Source organism: Perca fluviatilis, chromosome 2 (genome assembly GCF_010015445.1).
Source record: "Perca fluviatilis chromosome 2, GENO_Pfluv_1.0, whole genome shotgun sequence".
NCBI lineage: Eukaryota > Metazoa > Chordata > Actinopteri > Perciformes > Percidae > Perca > Perca fluviatilis.
In genome coordinates, this window is record NC_053113.1 from 35,492,766 (window position 1) to 35,512,056 (window position 19,291).

The 19,291-nt window shown below is 41.6% G+C and overlaps 1 protein-coding gene across 4 annotated transcripts in view; it reads left to right on the forward strand.

Moving 5' to 3' along the window:
• Positions 1-19,291, forward strand: part of igsf9ba (immunoglobulin superfamily, member 9Ba) — a 77,349-nt gene that overhangs the window by 36,004 nt on the left and 22,054 nt on the right. For all 4 annotated transcript variants that reach the window (XM_039783015.1, XM_039783023.1, XM_039783001.1 and 1 more), the window contains exons 4-8: positions 6,304-6,455; positions 12,038-12,155; positions 14,599-14,740; positions 16,982-17,127; positions 19,102-19,244. In XM_039783015.1, coding sequence (XP_039638949.1) covers positions 6,304-6,455; positions 12,038-12,155; positions 14,599-14,740; positions 16,982-17,127; positions 19,102-19,244 — 701 coding nt within the window. The remainder of the gene's footprint in view (positions 1-6,303; positions 6,456-12,037; positions 12,156-14,598; positions 14,741-16,981; positions 17,128-19,101; positions 19,245-19,291) is intronic.

Genomic DNA, 19,291 nt, shown 5'->3' on the forward strand with positions numbered 1-19,291 from the left:
GTGTTTGTGTGTAAGAACAGCACACACATGGAAAATTGCTTCCCGCACTGTGTTCTGTGTGCAGCGCATTACATCAACATCGACATGAGAGCGTCTCATTGTATGGGTTTGTATGCCGCTCAATGAGATCTCTGTCTGCTGGTTGAAGTTGTAGTTGAAGAGTGAATAGGTCGTGCTCTGCCATCACCTGCACACTCTCTTGATGTTTGGAGTTTGGGAACGTCTGTCTGTCTGTGTCTGTCTGTGTCTGTGTGTGTGTGTGTGTGCGTGTGTGTGTGTGTGTGTGTGTGTGTGTGTGTGTGTGTGTGTGTGTGTGTGCCTGTCTGTCTGTCTGTCTGTCTGTCTGTCTGTGTGTCAATGTCTTGTTGTGTAGGCATACTGAATCTCTGTAGCTTTCCTCATCAGTATTCACTCTTAACTTCAACTGCTCCCTCCCTCCCTCCCTCCCTCCTTCTTCTGCTGCTCTCCACTCCTGTCAGGCCTTTCAACAGAAACTGAGCTCTTCGGGTTCTAGCAGAACTAATAATATCTCTGAATGTCATATTATATTTGGCATATTAAGTGATGTCATTTTACATGACCTCATGTATGTACTGTGTCTGGCTGTAAAGATGCAGTCAGCTTGCTCTGCATACTTGGTGTTGATGTGTTTAACTGGTACAAATAATGATTTGCTCTTGGACTCATAATTTATTTAAAACTCATTCATGGAAATACCGAAAGCAGCAGTTGTTCCAGAGTCAAGATATCCAAAAAGGGAATTCATATGAAGACTTTATGCTACTGTTGTCATCTAAATGGGTGTCTGTGAGGGAAGCAGGTGCCATTTTCGTCTGGCCCCCACACAGACACTAAGGGCACCCATTTCCTTTGGCTGTTGGTATTTGCATACACTCCTCCTTTGAGTTCCTGTTTGCTGGCCTTTACTTCCTGCCAAGCGGACAGGGAATTCGTGCCCACTCAGTGGCAGGTGTCAGATGGCAAGGCCTTGTGCCCGAAAAAGACACTAAGTCCACTCTCTCTCTCTCTCTCTCTGCCCTCCCTCCTTTTCCTCCTCTCCTCTCTCTAGTCTTGTCTCTCTTGTCCTTCGCTTCTCTTTCAAGCATCAGCAAGCTTTTCAGGAATGGAAAATACACCATTGCACCAGCGTTCATGATTTTAATTGACACACTGAAAAGGTAAAAACACAGACCCTGCCACTGTGTCACTGGGTTAGTGATGGGCTGGCATTTAGGACCCATTTGGTTGACCCAACTGGGGCCCAAATGCCAGCTTATTTGTCCACCAGCTCCATATATCCCTCATGTCTCTCTGTCCTTGTCAGTCACTAATGGGGCCCATTGTGGCTCCAAATGGAGCCCATCTGAATTATCCTCAGGCCCATGCAGGACCCAAAGATGCAGATTTTTTTTTCTCCACTTAAATCTGAATTGACATTAAATTCACCAATGAAACAACAAACGAAACAAACACTAGCAAACGAAACAAAAATAAATGCTTGGGGATTTCCTTCACATTTTACAACCTTGGAGAGTAATGTTTCCGTTAACTATTGTTCTAGTCCAGTGTCGTCATTTTGAGTATTGCGCAGAGTCCATTTTTTCCCATTTTCTGTCCAGTTGTGCTTCTTGTAGTCTCAGTTTGTGTGTCAGTATTTCCATTAAAAAGATTTTTTCCACAATTGTTAGCCATTGGTTTAAAGATGCAGATTTAAATAATAAGTGGACTTTTTTTCACATTCATCCCGAAATTACTCACATGGGCCAGAATGTCAGCCCAAAAGGGACCCATCAATAATCTTAAAGCGCCCATATTATGTTCATTTTCAGGTTCATAACTGTATTTTAAGGTTTTACCAGAATAGGTTTACATGGTTTAATTTTCAAAAAACACCATATTGTTGTTGTACTGCACAGCTCTCTCTCACTGCTGCAGATCCTCTTTTCACCTGGTTTCTGTTTTAGCTACAGAGTGAGACCTCTTTTCATCTTCTTCTTCTGTACTATCTTTGATTGCACTTGCGATACGCGCAGTAGCTCAGATGTAGAGCATGTCAGCTAGCTAACTCTAGAGACAGTAAAAGATAGCCTGTTTCTCCAACTTTGGTCAGTTACAAGACAGGATTAGCTGGGAGACTTTTATATGAGGGCGCACATGTAAGTAGTTCTTTTGTAGATTATGGTGAACTTGTGTGTGTTGTAGCAGTGCTTTGCTATTGAGAACGACGTAGCATGCTAGCGTTAGCGTTAGCCGGCTAGCGCTAGCATTAGCCGGCTAACGCTAACGCTACGAGCTAACGGTTGTGGTTAGCCAGCTCATTTCAGACTGTGACGTCACAGTCCGAAATGTTTGTTTTTTCAAAGTTTGTATGTGTGTGGAAGCACCAGAGACACAAAAGAACACCCCAAATCCCAGAAAAAAGTGTTTTTTTCATAATATGGGCACTTTAAAACAGTATCTAGAATCCATCCTATATGATTGGTCGATATCCAATGTGTAATCTTTCATGTCTGGTTGGCCAAGTCATAGCCAGGATTTAGGGATTAGGATCGCCTAATGTGACAGTGACCATCTCAAAACACCAAAATATTGTGTAGTCTGATCCTGCCAAAGGAGAAAGGTAGGATGTGAGTGTGGCAGTAAGAGCCCCTCCCTTTCTCCTCTTAATTACAAAATATTATAATCCAGATTCTGTGGAGTACCTTGAGTATGCTGACATTAGAAGAGGGATGAAAGTCTCCTTGAGGGCCTCTTTCTTCTCTCTGCAACAGTTTATGCTGAAACACACATTACACGTTAAAGACTCATGATGTGAAATCAATGAGAAATGTGTACTCTATGTATCCGTATTCTCTTAGGAGCAGAGACAAGAAAAGAAAGCCCAAGCAAGGGAATGATGCTGACGCACAAGTTAGCGAGGAAATAACGGCAAATGTACTGTAAGCCTTCAAAGAAGAGGATCTTCAAGCATATTTTAATGTATATAATTGATGAAGAGCTGCAGTAAGTAGGGCGAGAATGTGATACTTTTTTTGTAGACCAACTCCCTGGTTTCCCAGCCACGGTGACACTTCCTCTGTGACGAGCTGTACCTCATGGTGTGAAAACAACTCCCAGGTTGACCAATGTACCTGCTGTTGTCACTGCCATGTGTTCCAACTATTTCCTGTCAACTGATGCTCAATCCCTTGAGAACAATCTGAATTAGGGTTAAAATAAATCACAGCATTTACAGTGGTGGAAGAGGTAGTCAGATCCTTTAGTTAAGGACAAGTACTACAATATAAAAAAACATTACTCCATTAAGTAAATATCCTGCTTTTAAAAGTCAACTTGTTGTCAGCCACATTGACATTAATAATACGGATGCATTTTACTGCTGTAGCTGGTCGAGATGCAGCCAGTTTTAATTACTTTATATACAATTAGGTAGTTTAGTCGAGTGCTTCCCAACCTGAGGGACAGGCCCCACCTAAGGGTCACCACATAAATCTGACGGACAGTTTTTGCTCGAGTGTCTGTCCAGCAGCAGCAACCAGCAGCACTGGCTAATATGATGTATGAAACAAAAGCTAGTCAAGTGTCATCCTTTAAGTGAGTAGTACAATGTGACTGTATTGTGCATAAGGTCAAAAAAACTAAATGAGGAGAAGGTAAACCAATAAGTGTAGAATATAAAGCAGAGAGCAGGAGGGTTACCCACATTAAAATCAACTGTGCTGAAGCAGGTGCGGTCATTACTGGGGCCTCAAGACCTTGAGACGGAAAATCTCTTCTTGCTAACAACTAATAGACATCTCAAATGTGACAAGGAGCCCCAAACTATACACATTTTATAAAGTCATAATATATATTTTAATGTAAAATCTAACGTGACATCATGACTTTGCGTAAACATACACGCCACATTACGCATTTTGAGCTGTGTATGTCTACTGTATACAGCACGTTGCGTTTTGAGCTATCCGTGTTTATGTCTACGCCGTATTGACAATGAGGACATACGTCATGGTAGCTTGCTGTCATGTGACAATTTGGGAGGTGTCTGAGCCCGCCCACCATTTTGGGATCCTACGCTATCGGTTGCCAGGGGCAACAGTGTAAGAGCGACACAGCGATGGAGCAGGAAAGACGGCTCGAGGAATTAGCATCACGGCGAACGGGTTGGGTTTAGGAAAAGAAGAACGGGATGGTTAGGTTTAGAGAACAATAACGGGGTTGGGTTTAGGAAAAGAAGAAAGCGACGGTTGGTTCAGGAAAACAATAACGGGGTTGGGTTTAGGAAAAGAAGAACGGGACAGTTGGGTTTAGGAAAAGTAGAACGGGACAGTTGGGTTTAGGAAAAGTAGAACGGGACAGTTGGGTTTAGGAAAACAATAACGGGGTTGGGTTTAGGAAAACAATAACGGGGTTGGGTTTAGGAAAAGAAGAAAGCGACGGTTGGGTTTAGGAAAACAATAACGGGGCTGGGTTTAGGAAAAGAAGAAAGCGACGGTTGGGTTCAGGAAAACAGTAACGGGGTTGGGTTTAGGAAAAGTAGAACGGGACAGTTGAGTTTAGGAAAACAATAACGGGGTTGAGTTTAGGAAAAGTAGAACGGGACAGTTGAGTTTAGGAACACAATAATGGGGTTGGGTTTAGGAAAACAATAACGGGGTTGGGTTTAGGAAAAGAAGAAAGCGACGGTTGGGTTTAGGAAACGTGACACGCGGGACACGATCCCCGGTCTCCTGGATAAAAGTCCTGTGTTGTTTGCCAAATAACTTAAGTATGGGCAGTTAAATAATAAGTCAAATCTACCAATGAGAATGAATAAAGTATCTTCAGATAAAAGCAGAAACTCATAGTGAAGCAGGTTGCCTGTTGATAAATATAATGATGCATCATGATCCGTTTAATGGAGCCGTTGACCTGTCAGCTACACGAGCAAGCGATACATAAACCAATCATGCATTTTATCTCCATTAATCCACTGTATCATCTAATGTAATGAGTGTTAGCGAGCGAGACATGGACAGGCAGATGTCTAAACATGCTAATTGGCCGATTTGTTAACTCCATGCCAGGTGCTTGTGTGCAGTCTGAAGCATGGGAGCACTCCCAGCGGTAAGCGGTGACCCATTTGTATAGCAGCGCTCTTTTTTTTCTCTTTAACTAAACACTATACCACTATTTATAACCAAAATATTATGTTGAAACACTGAAAGCAGCTGGCGTGGAAACTCCAGTTTATTGGCCTGCAGTAAGTGGTGAAGAGCTCCCTTGTGGCTGTTAGTGAAGCTCAGAAACATCAGGTGGAAATGCAGTGATTTCTGTAGGTTTTCAAGAATAAATGGCAACATGGAAAGAACTGGTCCCTGTTCACTTGGATGTCCAGCTGCATGGATGTGATAAGAGAGCTGAATACTGCCACATTGTCCCACTGGCCAACAACGGTACTACAACAGCAAAAATCCCCTATGGCCCAAAAAGCATTTTCCTGTTGGACCATCATTATAAAAAGTACGTAAAAAATGTAACGGGACACCTCGAACGACAAACAAGGTCAACTATTGCCGTTTGTATTTTTAAATCATGGAGGTTTCGTACTTAAAACTTAAACTTTGCTGAAGCTTTCAGGGCTGAGAAAATGTTTTTATGTGCAGTTCTTATCCATGGCCAGAACAGTCTACAAGTCCTTTGTTAAAACGCGATTATTAAGTAAGAAACAGGCCTGATAGAGCAGATAGAGAAGAGTTGGTAAATCCATTGCAAAAATCACACAAAAAAACAAGATCAAGAGTCTACAGCCATACTTACGGCTCTTTGATGCTAACATGCTCACAATGGCAATGCTAACATGCTGATGTTTAGCAGGTATAATATTTACCATGTTCATCATGTTAGTTTAGCGTGTCAGCATGCTGAGGCTGATGGGAAAGTCATTAGTTTCGCAGGTATTAAGTTATAAACCAAAGTATTGGGCATTCAAGTTCTGACCTGATAATGCTGCTAGATGAAAAGTTGAGGAATCGCCAAATTCATTAGGAGCCATTCTCTGGGGACCATGCATGTCTTTTTGGACAGTCAATCAAATAGTTGTTGAGATATTTCAGTCTGGACCAAAGTGGTAGACCGACCGAAACTGCCACCCATAAAGCTGCTAGCGTGGCTAAAAATCTATGTAAAGCTACGTATGAAAACAAACATCTCAGACTGAAGACGACATCAGGCGGGGCATTTGAATGCAGTTTCATGATTATTGTTATACTTAATAATTGTATGACTTTTGTAATGATTCCTGTTTTTTTACTTTCTCCACAGCCCCACCTTCATTTACAGCGACGCCGCCACAGTATGTGGAGGCGAAGGAAGGGGGAAGCACTGTGCTTAGCTGCTCTGCCCAGGGAAATCCAAAACCAATGATCAGCTGGCTGAGGGAGGGGGAGGAGCTTGCATCCAACACAAAATATTCGGTAAGAATGATAATGAACAAAGGACATAATTCTGATTTATGATTAAATACAAATATAGAAGCAGGGCATGTGCACAGATGGTGTCATCCGCTGAGTCCATCTGTACTGGAAGTATGTTATGCGAGTATGTCTGATTCGCTAATATCAGCTTGTGTTGTTGTTGTGCTGAAAGAAAAAAACAAATCACATTTGTGATGCTCTAGCTTTTGAAATTTGTGGTGCTGAGACAACAAACATTGAAACAAGCAGTTAGTTAACAAGTAAGAAGATATTCTCAATTTGAGTATTTTATACCATTTCTTTTTCATAGATTTCTATGTTTTTAGTTGACAACAAGTTAATAGTTGCAGACCTTTGATGACAGTCAATGCAAAACTGTCAGTCAGGTTCTCCCAGCTTCTCTGTAGAACTAAACCTTGAATCACTTTAACAAAGTTAAGACTGGCAGCGCGCCTCACATTTCCAAGAACCGCTTTGTTGTCTGGTGATGCATGATTTATATTAATTTATGACCTCCCAAAATTAAACAGTGTGATGTCATGACAAGCTATTTCTGGCACAGCCTCAGTTTGCTTTAATAGCAGCAAAATGTCTCAAGCTACATAAACCATCAACAATAAAACATCAAAATCAAATGTCATGTTTTCTCACGTGGAAAAGCTCTGGCTCTCTTGCTCTCACTATACAACCACAAGTACTCTCTCCACCTGCATGTGTAGCTGGATGCAACAAGTTCACATCGGTACTCTGGTGATAGGATAGCTCCACTCTCAGTTGTAACTGAGAGTGGGTCTGGGAAAGGTTCATTGACAGTTCATTTCCAAAGGGGCGTCACCAACGGGCGCATTGGACAGTCCAACCAATCAGACCAACGGGTGAGGCTGCGCTTCGGTAGCCGTCATGTTGAATGTAAACAAAAAGCTGCTCGCCGTCGCGTAAAGCCCGCCTCAGCGGTTGTGATTGGTGTAAAGCCCGCCTCAGCGGTTGTGATTGATGCCTCGATTTTGGGGACATTGGAAATGGGTTTGAATGGGCTCTTCGCCAGACTGACTTGCAGAGCAAATCTCAAATTTGCCAGAAGTTCGTCAGGGTTTACCCAGGCTAACGATAGGATGCCTCCTTTCTACATTTCTGCATTGGCCTCACACTCTCATATGTCACTGATATTGCAGTCTGCTGCCTTCAACTCTTTACAGCTGCCTGTGTGATACAGGAAGTGACAGGAGCATAGTGGAGTGTCTGTTAAGGGCCTTTTCTGCACTTCTTGTTCATTTTCCCCCTTTTCCCTCCCTCCAGTCGCCTCTTTTTAATACCATCCCCTCTAAATGATTAGACAACATTCTGATGCATTATTAATCTCCTTCTCCTGCATCAATATTACATTAGTCCTAATATGAATGTTACACTAAAAATGAAAATCGCTAGTGAGAGCCCAATACCATATTTCACTGGCTTCACCGTTATATACTGAGAAAATGTAAAAAGCAAAACCTTTAGCAGCTGTCGTCATCCATTTGGCCGCTCAGAGTGTATGCTCGAGCAAACCTCAGACTCGGGAAAGCTCCTTCCTGTAGTGAGAAGAGAGTATGTGTGTGTGTGTTTGTTTGTATGCGTGTGTGAGGGTAAATTTGCTCACCCACATGATCAGATCCATGGAGACGTCATGGAGAAAGGCAGGAATGTGACGGACAAGGTTTACTTTATTGCTTTTTTTTTTTATTTGCACGCAGACAAACAAAAGAGCCATAAAACAAAGACACTAAACAAAACAGTTGTGCAGGAGACGATAGAAACCTTGGTGGAATTATAAGGGTCTTCCCCAAAGTGCACTCAAATGACAAACAAGCAGGAACACAGCAGCATCCTCCCGCTGTTTCAGAAGCCAATAACTCTCTGGATGCATCAGTGAAGTGTGACACAAATTGAGATTCTGCATTCTTCATCTCACGCCCCACCTTATCTACTGCTTCTTCTTTCCTCTGTCCCCATTTCCCCCCTCATCTCCTCCTCCTTTTCTTTAATCTTCTCTCCCTCACCTTGGATTGAGTACAGCTGAAAGTATTCAATCCATATCATCAGGTCCTGTTAAGTGTACTGTCTGTGGAAGTCTGCTACAATCACTGCCTGTACTGTAGGAGTGTAATGGTTTGATTTGTATAGATTCTGTGCAACATAAAATCCCAGGAATAAAAAAAAGAAAGAAGTATAACTGTGTGTATAGACAGAAGGTGTGATGAATTTGAAAGGAGGTGTGATTACATACAAAGTTAATAAAAAAGTGCCATCATACGCAGAACTCTCCCAGGGCTTTGTAACCGGACACGAAAATGCGACTTGAAGGCAAAATTTGCACGGCTCAATCTGCTTCATAAACATACAGAGATTAGAGGGAAAAGGAGAGAGAATGGAAGGAAAGAACGGAGTTGAAACAAAACACACTCACACACACACACACACGGTTGGTGCGTATTTTGCTGGCCACACACACACACACACACACACACGGTTGGTGCGTATTTTGCTGGCCACACACACACACACGGTTGGTGCGTATTTTGCTTGCTAGCTCACACGTCGGTACAGTTGAAACATTGGATGTTTGGGGTGGATCAACACAGGCTGTACAAACTGTAAGGCCAAATTTGAACAAATGATGTGACAGTGAAGACCTACCGAAATACGCCTGCCGGCTATGCAGTATTTTGCCAAAAAACTTGCAGTAAGTCTGTGTAGTGAGGAAACACAGGACTTTCAACCAGGAAATTGTAGTTCCTGTCCAGTGTGAAACCAAAAGTCAATGTTGACTTATTTACATAACAGAAGTAACTTCAACCCGGTCTCGCGCCAGGTCGTGAAATAGTCACATTATTTTGATTTATTGATATGTTTATAGGTCACAATTTTGACGTTTATTTCGTGTGCAAGTCACGAATTTTGAACGTGTACAGGTCACGATTTTCGAACCTGCTCTGGGGCACACAACAACAGGGAAACGCCACACGCCGGCCACAAGAACGGGACAGGCCGCCACTCGGGGGACGCGATTCCCGGGCGCCTGGGCACACAACAACGGGAAAATGAAACGCCACAACAAGGGGACGGTTGTGGTTAGGAAAAGAAGAACGGGGAAAGGAACCGTCACACGTGGGACACGCCGACAACAGTGGGACCGTTGTGGATGCGGGACGCAATCCCCGGTCTCCGGGGCAAAAGTCCTGTGTTGTTTGACCCATCCACCCCCCCCGGCCAACCTCCCTGCGCGGACTTTCGCCTTATCAATACTACTCGCTACCGTCATCGTTCTGTGATCACGAAATATGCTTCCCATTGAAATACATTGCTTTAAAATTCGTAATCACCACACGAAAAAAACAACATTATCGTGTCCTGTCCACGACTCAATAGATTCAATAACGTGACCATATCACAAACTGCCATGAGACCGGGCTGAGTAACTTACATCTGTAACTTATGTAACGTAACGTTACTCATTTTAACCCAAACCAGGATCTTTTCCTAAACCTATCCAAGTCGTTTTGTGGCCTGAACCTAAACTGTTTCCATGGGATGTCATTTTAAGATATTACGTGCCACCACCACGTCATGCTGTGTTAAGAGGTCGTGGTCATTTCATGTATTTCTGTGAGACCAGGTTGAGAATTACTGATACAAACAAATACAAAGTATAACTTGGCACGTCACGTAAATTCTTGCTTGCTTAATTACACAATGTTTTTTTTAATGGGTAAGCTACTTGTTAGCTTGCAAGCGACGCAGTTTGTTCGCTTCTAGTGGGTCTTCACCGTGAGGCGAACATTCGCTTTGCTTTCTGTCTGAACACACTGAACATTTACATTTGACCTATGCAGCTCTACATTTATGAAATCCTATAAAATAGTCGACTGTAATAAAACACATTTAGGCATGAGAGCAGCTCAGTTAAAGTTACTTGGTATGTGAAGGAACAGAAAACATGCCTTTCAACCAGACAGCTAGTCACTGCAAACATGTAATTAAAATAAAGACAATTGAAATCAATTTTAATCTCTTCCAAAAAAAAAATTTAATCAATACAAACTTCTTTCCAAGCCTCAAATCGATACTTCACAACACATCAGTGTTTAGTTTACACTTTACTCCCAGCTCTCAGCACGCCACACATGTGGTATATTACACAGGAGTGATGCACAAAGTGTTATCTTGTGATGATGATGACACAGTTTGCCAACAGACTGACAGAAGTTAATGTTGCTTGTGTCTAGCAGCATCTCCCGGCTATAAAACATTTGAAAGACAGATGAATAGGAATAATTCTGCAGGCGTAGCAGATTCCCCCTCAGCTGCATGAATGGACAGACTACAGCTGTGTGTGACTTGAATGGACAGAGTTCTCTCGCAACCTGTTGCATAATTTATGAGGGCTTTTCTATTAGGTTTGGTTCATGCGTTTCTTCACCACTTATTGGTTCTCATCAGTGGCTGCACACGGAGACGCGCAGCAACATGGAGTTAGACGTTTCCAAGGTTACAACATGCAGCAATCAGACCTGGAGTTAATTAAAGCATGGCACATTCATGACTTTTAAGTGTTTGATGTGTTTTCTTTGAGACTTGCCACAAACTTACTGTCAGAGCAGTATATAACATTAGCGCTGAATCAATTTGTTGATTAGACAATTAGTCAATCAATAGAAAATGTATAATAACGCAACTATTTGTTTTTATATGTTTAATCATTTAAGTCAATTTTTTTCAAGCCAAAATGTGACAATGTGCTGCTTTTCCTTTTTTTAGATTACATTAAATGTAGTATTGTTGGTTAGACAAAGCAATTGGAAGACGTCGCTTTGGTTTCTGGGACATCGATCACTATTTTCTGACATTTTTGACAGAGATGAGGTGCAGACCTACTGTATAAAATGTAATTAATTAATAAGCAGCTTCACCTAAACCAAAAACAGCACTACATTAATGCATCAGTAAGAATAATCTAGTGATATACAATACTGTATATTTGTGAAACTCTCAAAGGGGCTAGTTTTCTTACTTTTACTTTTGATACTTTATGTACGTTTTGCTAATTCTTATGAACTTTTTCTACATTACATTTTAAATGCAGGACTTTTACTTGTAATGGAGTATTTTCAAACAATGTGGCATTAGTACTTTTACTTAAGTAAAGGATCTGAGTTATGGCTGCAACTAACGGTCCTTTTGATTATCAATGAATCTGCCAGTTGATTTCTCGACTAATGGATCATTCGTTTATAGCCTATAACATGTCAGAAAATAGTGCAAAAAGCCTATTGCAATTTCCAAGATCACATAATTGCCTATGTCTATATTGTATGTCCGATCAACAGTAACAAACTCAAAGGTATTCAACTTGTTATCATAGACCGCTAAGAAAACTAGCAAATATTCACATTTGAGATGCAGGAATCAGTGAAGTTTGAACATTTTTGCGTAGAAAACAACTTCCTCCACCACTGTCGTTGACAACCTGAAACATGACTTGCAGCACCTGCAGTTTCACTTTATCCCGTTGGACCTTTATCCGTTTCTCCTGCATGTAACCACAGGTACATGATGGCAGTCTAACCATCCTTGCCATCACTCGAGATGACAGAGGGGCGTACACATGCCGAGCCTACAGTGACCAGGGAGAGGTGCTCCACACTACCCGTCTGCTGGTTCAAGGTACTGTATCCATAAGTGACGCACACTGTAGACGCACACAAATATATTTGCACACATCCCCAGATTTTGAAATGAGAAAAAACATCCTCGTTTCTACCTCAGGCCAAATATTGCATTTGCATTATTTATACTTGAAGGCCTTTACTGCAGCAGCATTTAAAAGCAAAGCCATGCAACTCTCTGTTGTACTGATGTATGTAACATGCCTTCTGAGTCTGTATCAGTCAGTCAATAGCTGGGGCTTGTGTGCGTGCTCTTGTGCACAGCCATGTGTGTACAACACACTCACTGTCTGTGAGAGCGTCACTGTCTGTCTCCGGTCCATTAACTAGGCTCTCTGCTAGACACAGATCAGATAGATGGTTGTGATACCAGCCTCTAGTACTCTCTCTCTCTTTCTCCTGATACAGCATGGAGTGAACAGTGTGTATTTGACAAGCAACTGAGCATCTTGCTTTTATGGTCGAGTTAGCGTTAGGTCTGTTTTAATGCTTGACTTCTGTAGGTGCAAACAGAGCAGAAGAACTTCTCTCCTCTTTGTTCCCGGTATAGTAAATGCATGTGCACACTCACTGCAAACACTCATTGTCTTGTGACCCAGTGGATAGTGTAACCAGTGGTGCATGTGTTGCAATTGCATTAAGTCTGCAGGCCTCCAGTGCAGCCGTTAGTACTACAATACCAGTTCGTTCAACCACAACAAACTGCAGAAGTTCAATTGTGGACTTCCATGGGAGAGGCGTCCATTCTATCCAAACCTGACAATACTACCTGTACATCCCCCTTCTGCATAGAGGAACACTTGACAATGTAAAGCAGACCATACCATATAAGAGCCCTGCGATTAAAACTGAACGTGGTCTCTGGAGATATGACCGTACCTATTGTGATAAATCATATGATAGATTTGTAAACTCAGTAATTCACTATGTCTTGGTCTATTGGCCCATTGTAGGCAATTTTGTAAATCAATGAGAAGGAAACCTTTATTGTACGATGGGTGTATAATGGCCACTGGCAAAATTTACTTTTTTTCTCCTTTTCAACTTTATACATAAAATATTTTAACTTTACTCTCGTAATATTTTGATAGGGGATAGTTTGTTTATATAGATTGGAAAACAGGTTAAATATATAAGACCAAAATAAATGTAACACGGTTCCTCCTTTAGTTTGGACTTAATTGCAAAATTGACACACAGAGGGATACAATTTGCAAAATAATACTTCTGAATATATTGGAACCCATAAAAGTAGATCTTATTGTAGGGCAACTTGATTTGATTTCACGACGTTGTAAGATGTTCCTGTTGTTATGTCCACCCCTATTCAAGGAGTTCTTACCTGCCATGTGTCATACAATAACCTTGTTAAGCAGAATAATGCCAGTAGGGTGTGGTAAATGTTACACCAGTGGCTGTGAATGCACACAAACAGTGTTACATTTCACCTCATAGAACATTTCTTCAGTGTATAAAACACAGTTACATGTAGATATAAATAAAATGTTTGCACAGGAGTTGAGTTGGTTAAATATTTGGCATGAAAAGCGTCATGGAATAAAATGTGGGGTATGATTAAGACTCAGAGCAATAAGAAGCAGATATCTGAGGAGTCATGATTCTCACTCCTGTGATCTGTTTTTAATTGTTATGTGAGACTCCCGCACAGGGCTGTCAGTGATCCCACCTGATGCATTAAAGCCGTGCACGCTGAGAGGAATATAACCACGAGGCTTGTATCTGGGCCCACTCATAAAAGACAGCTTACCTTTCATGGCTTCTGCTGTTTTATTGAGAGTTAAGAGCAAGAGCACCTCGGGGGATGAAAAGGTTACAATGTGAAGCATGCATAAGCTCCAGAACTGACTACTATTAAGGTTACGGTAGATGCCTGCTCACTGTATTTTACATCAGACTGTGGTGATATATTGTAAATAATACATATGTGTGCTCTCTCTCTCTCACTCTGTTCCTGAAAAAAAAAAAAGTCCACAATTCCAACGTGGAAGCAGAGTATAGGCCTGCATATGGTTTAAGAGGATTTTTTTTAGGTTTAAATAATAATTTGTATTGGTTTTATCTAACATTTGCAAGAGCATAATTTAAGTTGTGATATCTTGTTGAAACATTTGTTGTATTCAACTCTTTTAAACATTGCTCATAAAATCAAATGTGTAAATTAGACTGTACATTTCAAACATTTGTTCAGGAACATTAAAGCAGCTATAACATATTTTTATAATAGCACTGAATATTGGATTTTCATTCTTCAGGTTGTCAGAAACACGACTCTGAATAAATGCTAATGTTGCTCCGTAACTTCTGAATGTGTAAATAAGCAACTGTTTAAATCGTATTCCTCAAAAATCAGTTATTGCAGCTTTAGAAGGTTTAAACAGTAGACTGCAACACAAACTGAAACTTGTTTCTGCTTCTCTTAGGGCCTCCATACATCGTCTCTCCACCAGAAAACGTCACTGTAAACATATCCCAGAATGCACTCTTCACCTGCCAAGCGGAGGCGTATCCTGGCAACCTGACCTACACCTGGTTCTGGGAAGAGGATAATGTCTACTTCAAGAAGTAAAGTTATGATCAAGTTCAATTCTGTATTGTGGCTGCAGGGAATCATCTCAGTTAAGCACTTGGCTGAGGTTAAGACTTAAAAGGCTTCTTGTTAAGGTGCATTTAAGGCCGGCTACACACTGGCTGCGTGGCGTGAGCGTGTCAGCTGCGTGGCATGTCCGTTTATATTTCGGCTCCCATGTTAACAGGTTAGAGCTTACACACTGCCTGCGTGACACGCACGTTTCAGGCGCGGCTCGAGCTGCGCCGAAAACTATTTTTCACGCGACACACACGTGTGTTGGAAGCGTTTCCATTAAAAATAGAATTGGAAAAGATGTTTCTATGTCATTTTGACACAAATACATATTAGTAAATGATATCTTGATGTTTGAAAGTCTCTAGGTTTTTATATAAATGCAAATATATAAATGTAATTAAAAAAAATTATTATTTTCTAATATTGCACCTGTCAATACAGAACAAAATATTCTGTAGCCTATTTTGCCGTCAGTACTGCCGACGTTGTCTTTGCTGTAATCAAATCAGTATATATGTATGTTTTAAAATGGTATTTCATTTTATCAATGGGAAACATACATGTGTCCAGACAAGGCTAGCAGCAACAACAGTGCCGCGTCGGACACGTTTCTGGTGTGCAAAGACATAGAAAAATCCACGCAGCTGACACGCAACAGAAACGCCACGCTCACGCCACACAGCCAGTGTGTAGCCGGCCTAAATCACCACCACACAGGCTGCATTTATCCCAAAGTTTTTCTGTTGTGAGTGACATTGTGTGTCTCTGTGCTGCATTTTGTGTGTGTGTGTGTGTGAGTGCATGTGCGTGTGCGTGTGCGTGTGCGTGTGTGTGTGTGTGGGTGTGGGTGTGTGTGCGCGCGCGCCGGTGTCCTGTCCTGCTGCAGCCACAGAGGCAGTAAGAGCGGGCCTGGCGGGGGTCTGTCTGGACAGTGCCAGGCGAGTTAGTGCTTTCTGATGACAATATTACGTGACTCAGGCCTTGTGTCATCATATGCCTCTCATGCAGTGATGCTCTGAAGCGTAGCCAGGACCTCCGCAGGCTCCCCAGAGCAGGTCTTTAGAGCCTGAGAGGGTTTAACAGCGAACAAGTGACAGACAGAACAAGTGGGAAGGAAGATGAAGCGAACAGGAGTTTGACTGGCAGCGAAAACAAGTGTCTAAAGGACTTCCACAGAGAAAGTGCACAAAAGTGTCCGATCTCATTTTAAACAGCTTTAATGGCGTCAATCTAGATTTTTTGCTTTTGTTTTTGCAGGTTAGGTAAGATCAGAAAGTTTATAAGGTATAACTATGGGAGTAGTAGTTATATGTACGAGTTGTATTACACATATACTGTATATTATAATATATATTATACATAGCTCACACATCATGGCTGTCTCTGTGCTATTCTAACATGTTAATTTCCCCACACTGTCAAAATAAAGTCTCATCATATCTTATGTTATAAAAAATAATAATACTTTTCATTTATAGAGCACTTTTTTCATATCCTACATAACTAGAAATACACTAAAGGCATGAGGTCTATAGATGAAATGATTGTATCTTATGTCGTAACTAATGGCTTCATTAATAGTCAATAGATCATGAACTACTACTTTACAGATCAGTTAGAAGCAATTAAAAGGAACAACTGTTGGGCTGCCTGCCAAGTTTTAACATATATGTGTTTGGTAATAAGTCCAATCAATCAGTAATAGTCCAATCAGTTAAAGGTATTTTTCACAACCTGGTGACCCAAATATAGTTCTTTGTAATGGCCTATAATTGATCTGTAAAGCTTTAGGAAAGTATTTACTAACCATTAAAAAAGCCATTATAAACAAAAGAGGTTTGTATTAAAAACTAGTACCATTTTATTAGACATATTCAGTTTGAGCTTCAATTCTGGTGCATGATAAAAGAAAGCAGCTCCATTTAAAAAAAAAAGTAATATGTGCTCCATCATTACTGTGTTTAATTTTAAATGGTGCCAAGGGGGGGAAACATGAAGGCTGTACCATTTTGCGATTATGGCAATTAGCAGATTTATTTGAATCTCTTGCTCTGTACTCTGTGTTCTTCCTCTCAGAGCTGGCTGCTGTTTGACTCTCTGCTGCTCTCTTATGGCACCTTGACGTAACTCAGCAAAAAAAAAAAAAAAAATACATGTGTGCCTTTTCCTGTTGGTGTGTTTCAGTAACACGGTGTGTGACAAAACGTGTCTTCTTGCAGTGACCTCAAGCTCCGAGTGCGCATTCTCATCGACGGCACCCTTATCATCTTCCGGGTCAAGCCGGAGGATGCTGGGAAATACACCTGCAGTCCGAGCAACAGCCTCGGTATCTCACCCTCGGCATCGGCCTACCTGACTGTTCAGTGTGAGTGTTACCGTGGCAACAAAGTGGATGGGGGAGGGGCGGGGAGACGGTACAGCGAGCCGTGTGAAAAGGAAAAGGGGACAGCAGCAGCAGTATGGAGGCTGCTGTATTATTTGGCAGCGCTGCTCTACCCCTGTAATGCAAAGTGACAGAGAGCCACGCAGTTTGCTTTGATGGAGCCTCTTTGACCATTTTCACATTCTGTGTGGGTTTTAATGATACGATTATTATCTATCCCGACTCCAGCCTCGTTCCTGTGCACAAAGATGGGGACGAGCTAGTCCTCAGACTCCATTTTTCCTCGTCTCTTTTGCATCTGGCTCCCCTAAACATGAAAAAGTGACCGTCCTGTTCATCAGTTCGGACAGATGAGAGAGAGAAACGTCACTCCTGGCCATCTGATCGTCAAGCCCTTGTGTGTTGAGCTAATTTGCTCCCAAGTTGCCGCCGGCCATTGATTACTGTGCTGTAGTATGAGAGAGAGACGGGGGATTCATCACTGGCCTGAAATACAGCAGACCATAACTGTCCTGGATGCTTCATGCAAAACATACTCTGGGCCTGTATTTATTACGCATCTCAGAATCACCCCCAAGGAATTATGCTGAAAGTTAACCAAAGACTAAAAACAGGAGCAGTCGAGAGTAATGTATTACTTCAATTACTATTAGCAAGGAGAAGGACTGCTCCGAGGAGAGAGTGTGACGACGCAGTTGTTCGAAAGCCAGACCGGTTTCAAATATTAAACAATGGCACGCAAGCAAAAAGCAAAAAAATAGCACCACTTTTTTTTTATGTTTTATGGTTTTGTATAGTCAAATAACTTTGGTAACTTTCCAAGATTATAATTTAGTAAAATTTAGTAAAACTCACAATAACAACAATAATATTTACAAATATGCCATTTAGACTGTAGGTAAACATTGGCAAACCTGACTTAAAGAATAAATGTTGTTTTTATGTGCGTTAAAATAATAGTATGTAATTTGACTCAGCTATGTGAAATTTTAAGTCTTGTCCAATCCTTTTACAGCCCATAATAGTGCAGCACTGCATTTTGCACAGCGATGATGTTCAAAACTCTCTAGCTGGCTGTGGCCTAATCTTCTCTTTCACTAATTCCCCTTTCAACTCCACCGGTTTTATTTTCCCTACAAGCAAGGACAATTCGTTATTTCTGTAATGTCACCCAGTCTTGGGAAATGCACTGTAACAATATGGACGCACATACAGTCTAAAGTGTTAAAGCCCTGCTATTTTTATTTTTTAAATGAATTAAAAAAATTAGCTAGATATAAAATCCTACTTATAATTCTACCTGTTGTAATTCAATGGAGATATCCTTGATTATGCAGATGACATAGTTCGGTATCACCAAGTTTGATTAATGACCATCAAAATTGTCGGTTGTGACCGATCATCAGATGTATTTTCCACATTCCAAAAAAAAAAAGTGTAATGTTGTGATGAGAATCGGTTTCTGGGGGGTGATTATGTTCTTCTCTGCATCTTGCACAAAGACAGTCTCAAATGAAATATCAGGCCTATAATTATTTGAATGAACACAATCTCCTCTTTACTCCAAACAGGTTAGGACCCACAGGGGCGTCGGACTCGGGGGGAAAAGGGGACTGAGTACCCAGGGCCCTCATGTAAGGAGGGCCCAAAAAGATTCTAGAATGAATAGCTGTGGATGTGGGGAGGGGCCCATAGAAAATGCCTTTCTACAGGGCCCAGAATTTTGTGCTACGCCCCTGAGGACACATCTGGAGCACTCCTACATTTTGGGCTCAACTAGGAGTTATTTCCGAAGTTAGTTAAGTTAAGTTATGTTAAGTTCTGAGACGCTTGATAAATACAGGCCCTGGTCTTTTCCATCGCGTAATACATCTCATGTCCATTTCGTCACGCCTTAGATTACATCAAACAAAATTGATCCACAATCCCTAACACTGATCTATCCTTTATGTTCAGACCCTGCCCGAGTGATCAACATGCCCCCAGTCATTTACGTCCCACGGAAACTGCCAGGCATCATCCGCTGCCCGGTGGACGCCAACCCACCTGTGACATCGGTAAAGTGGGAGAAAGACGGCTATCCTCTCAGAGTGGAGAAGGTTAGTCTGCCACAGGGCTTTGTTTAGGCTCCGCTACGTGTTACAGT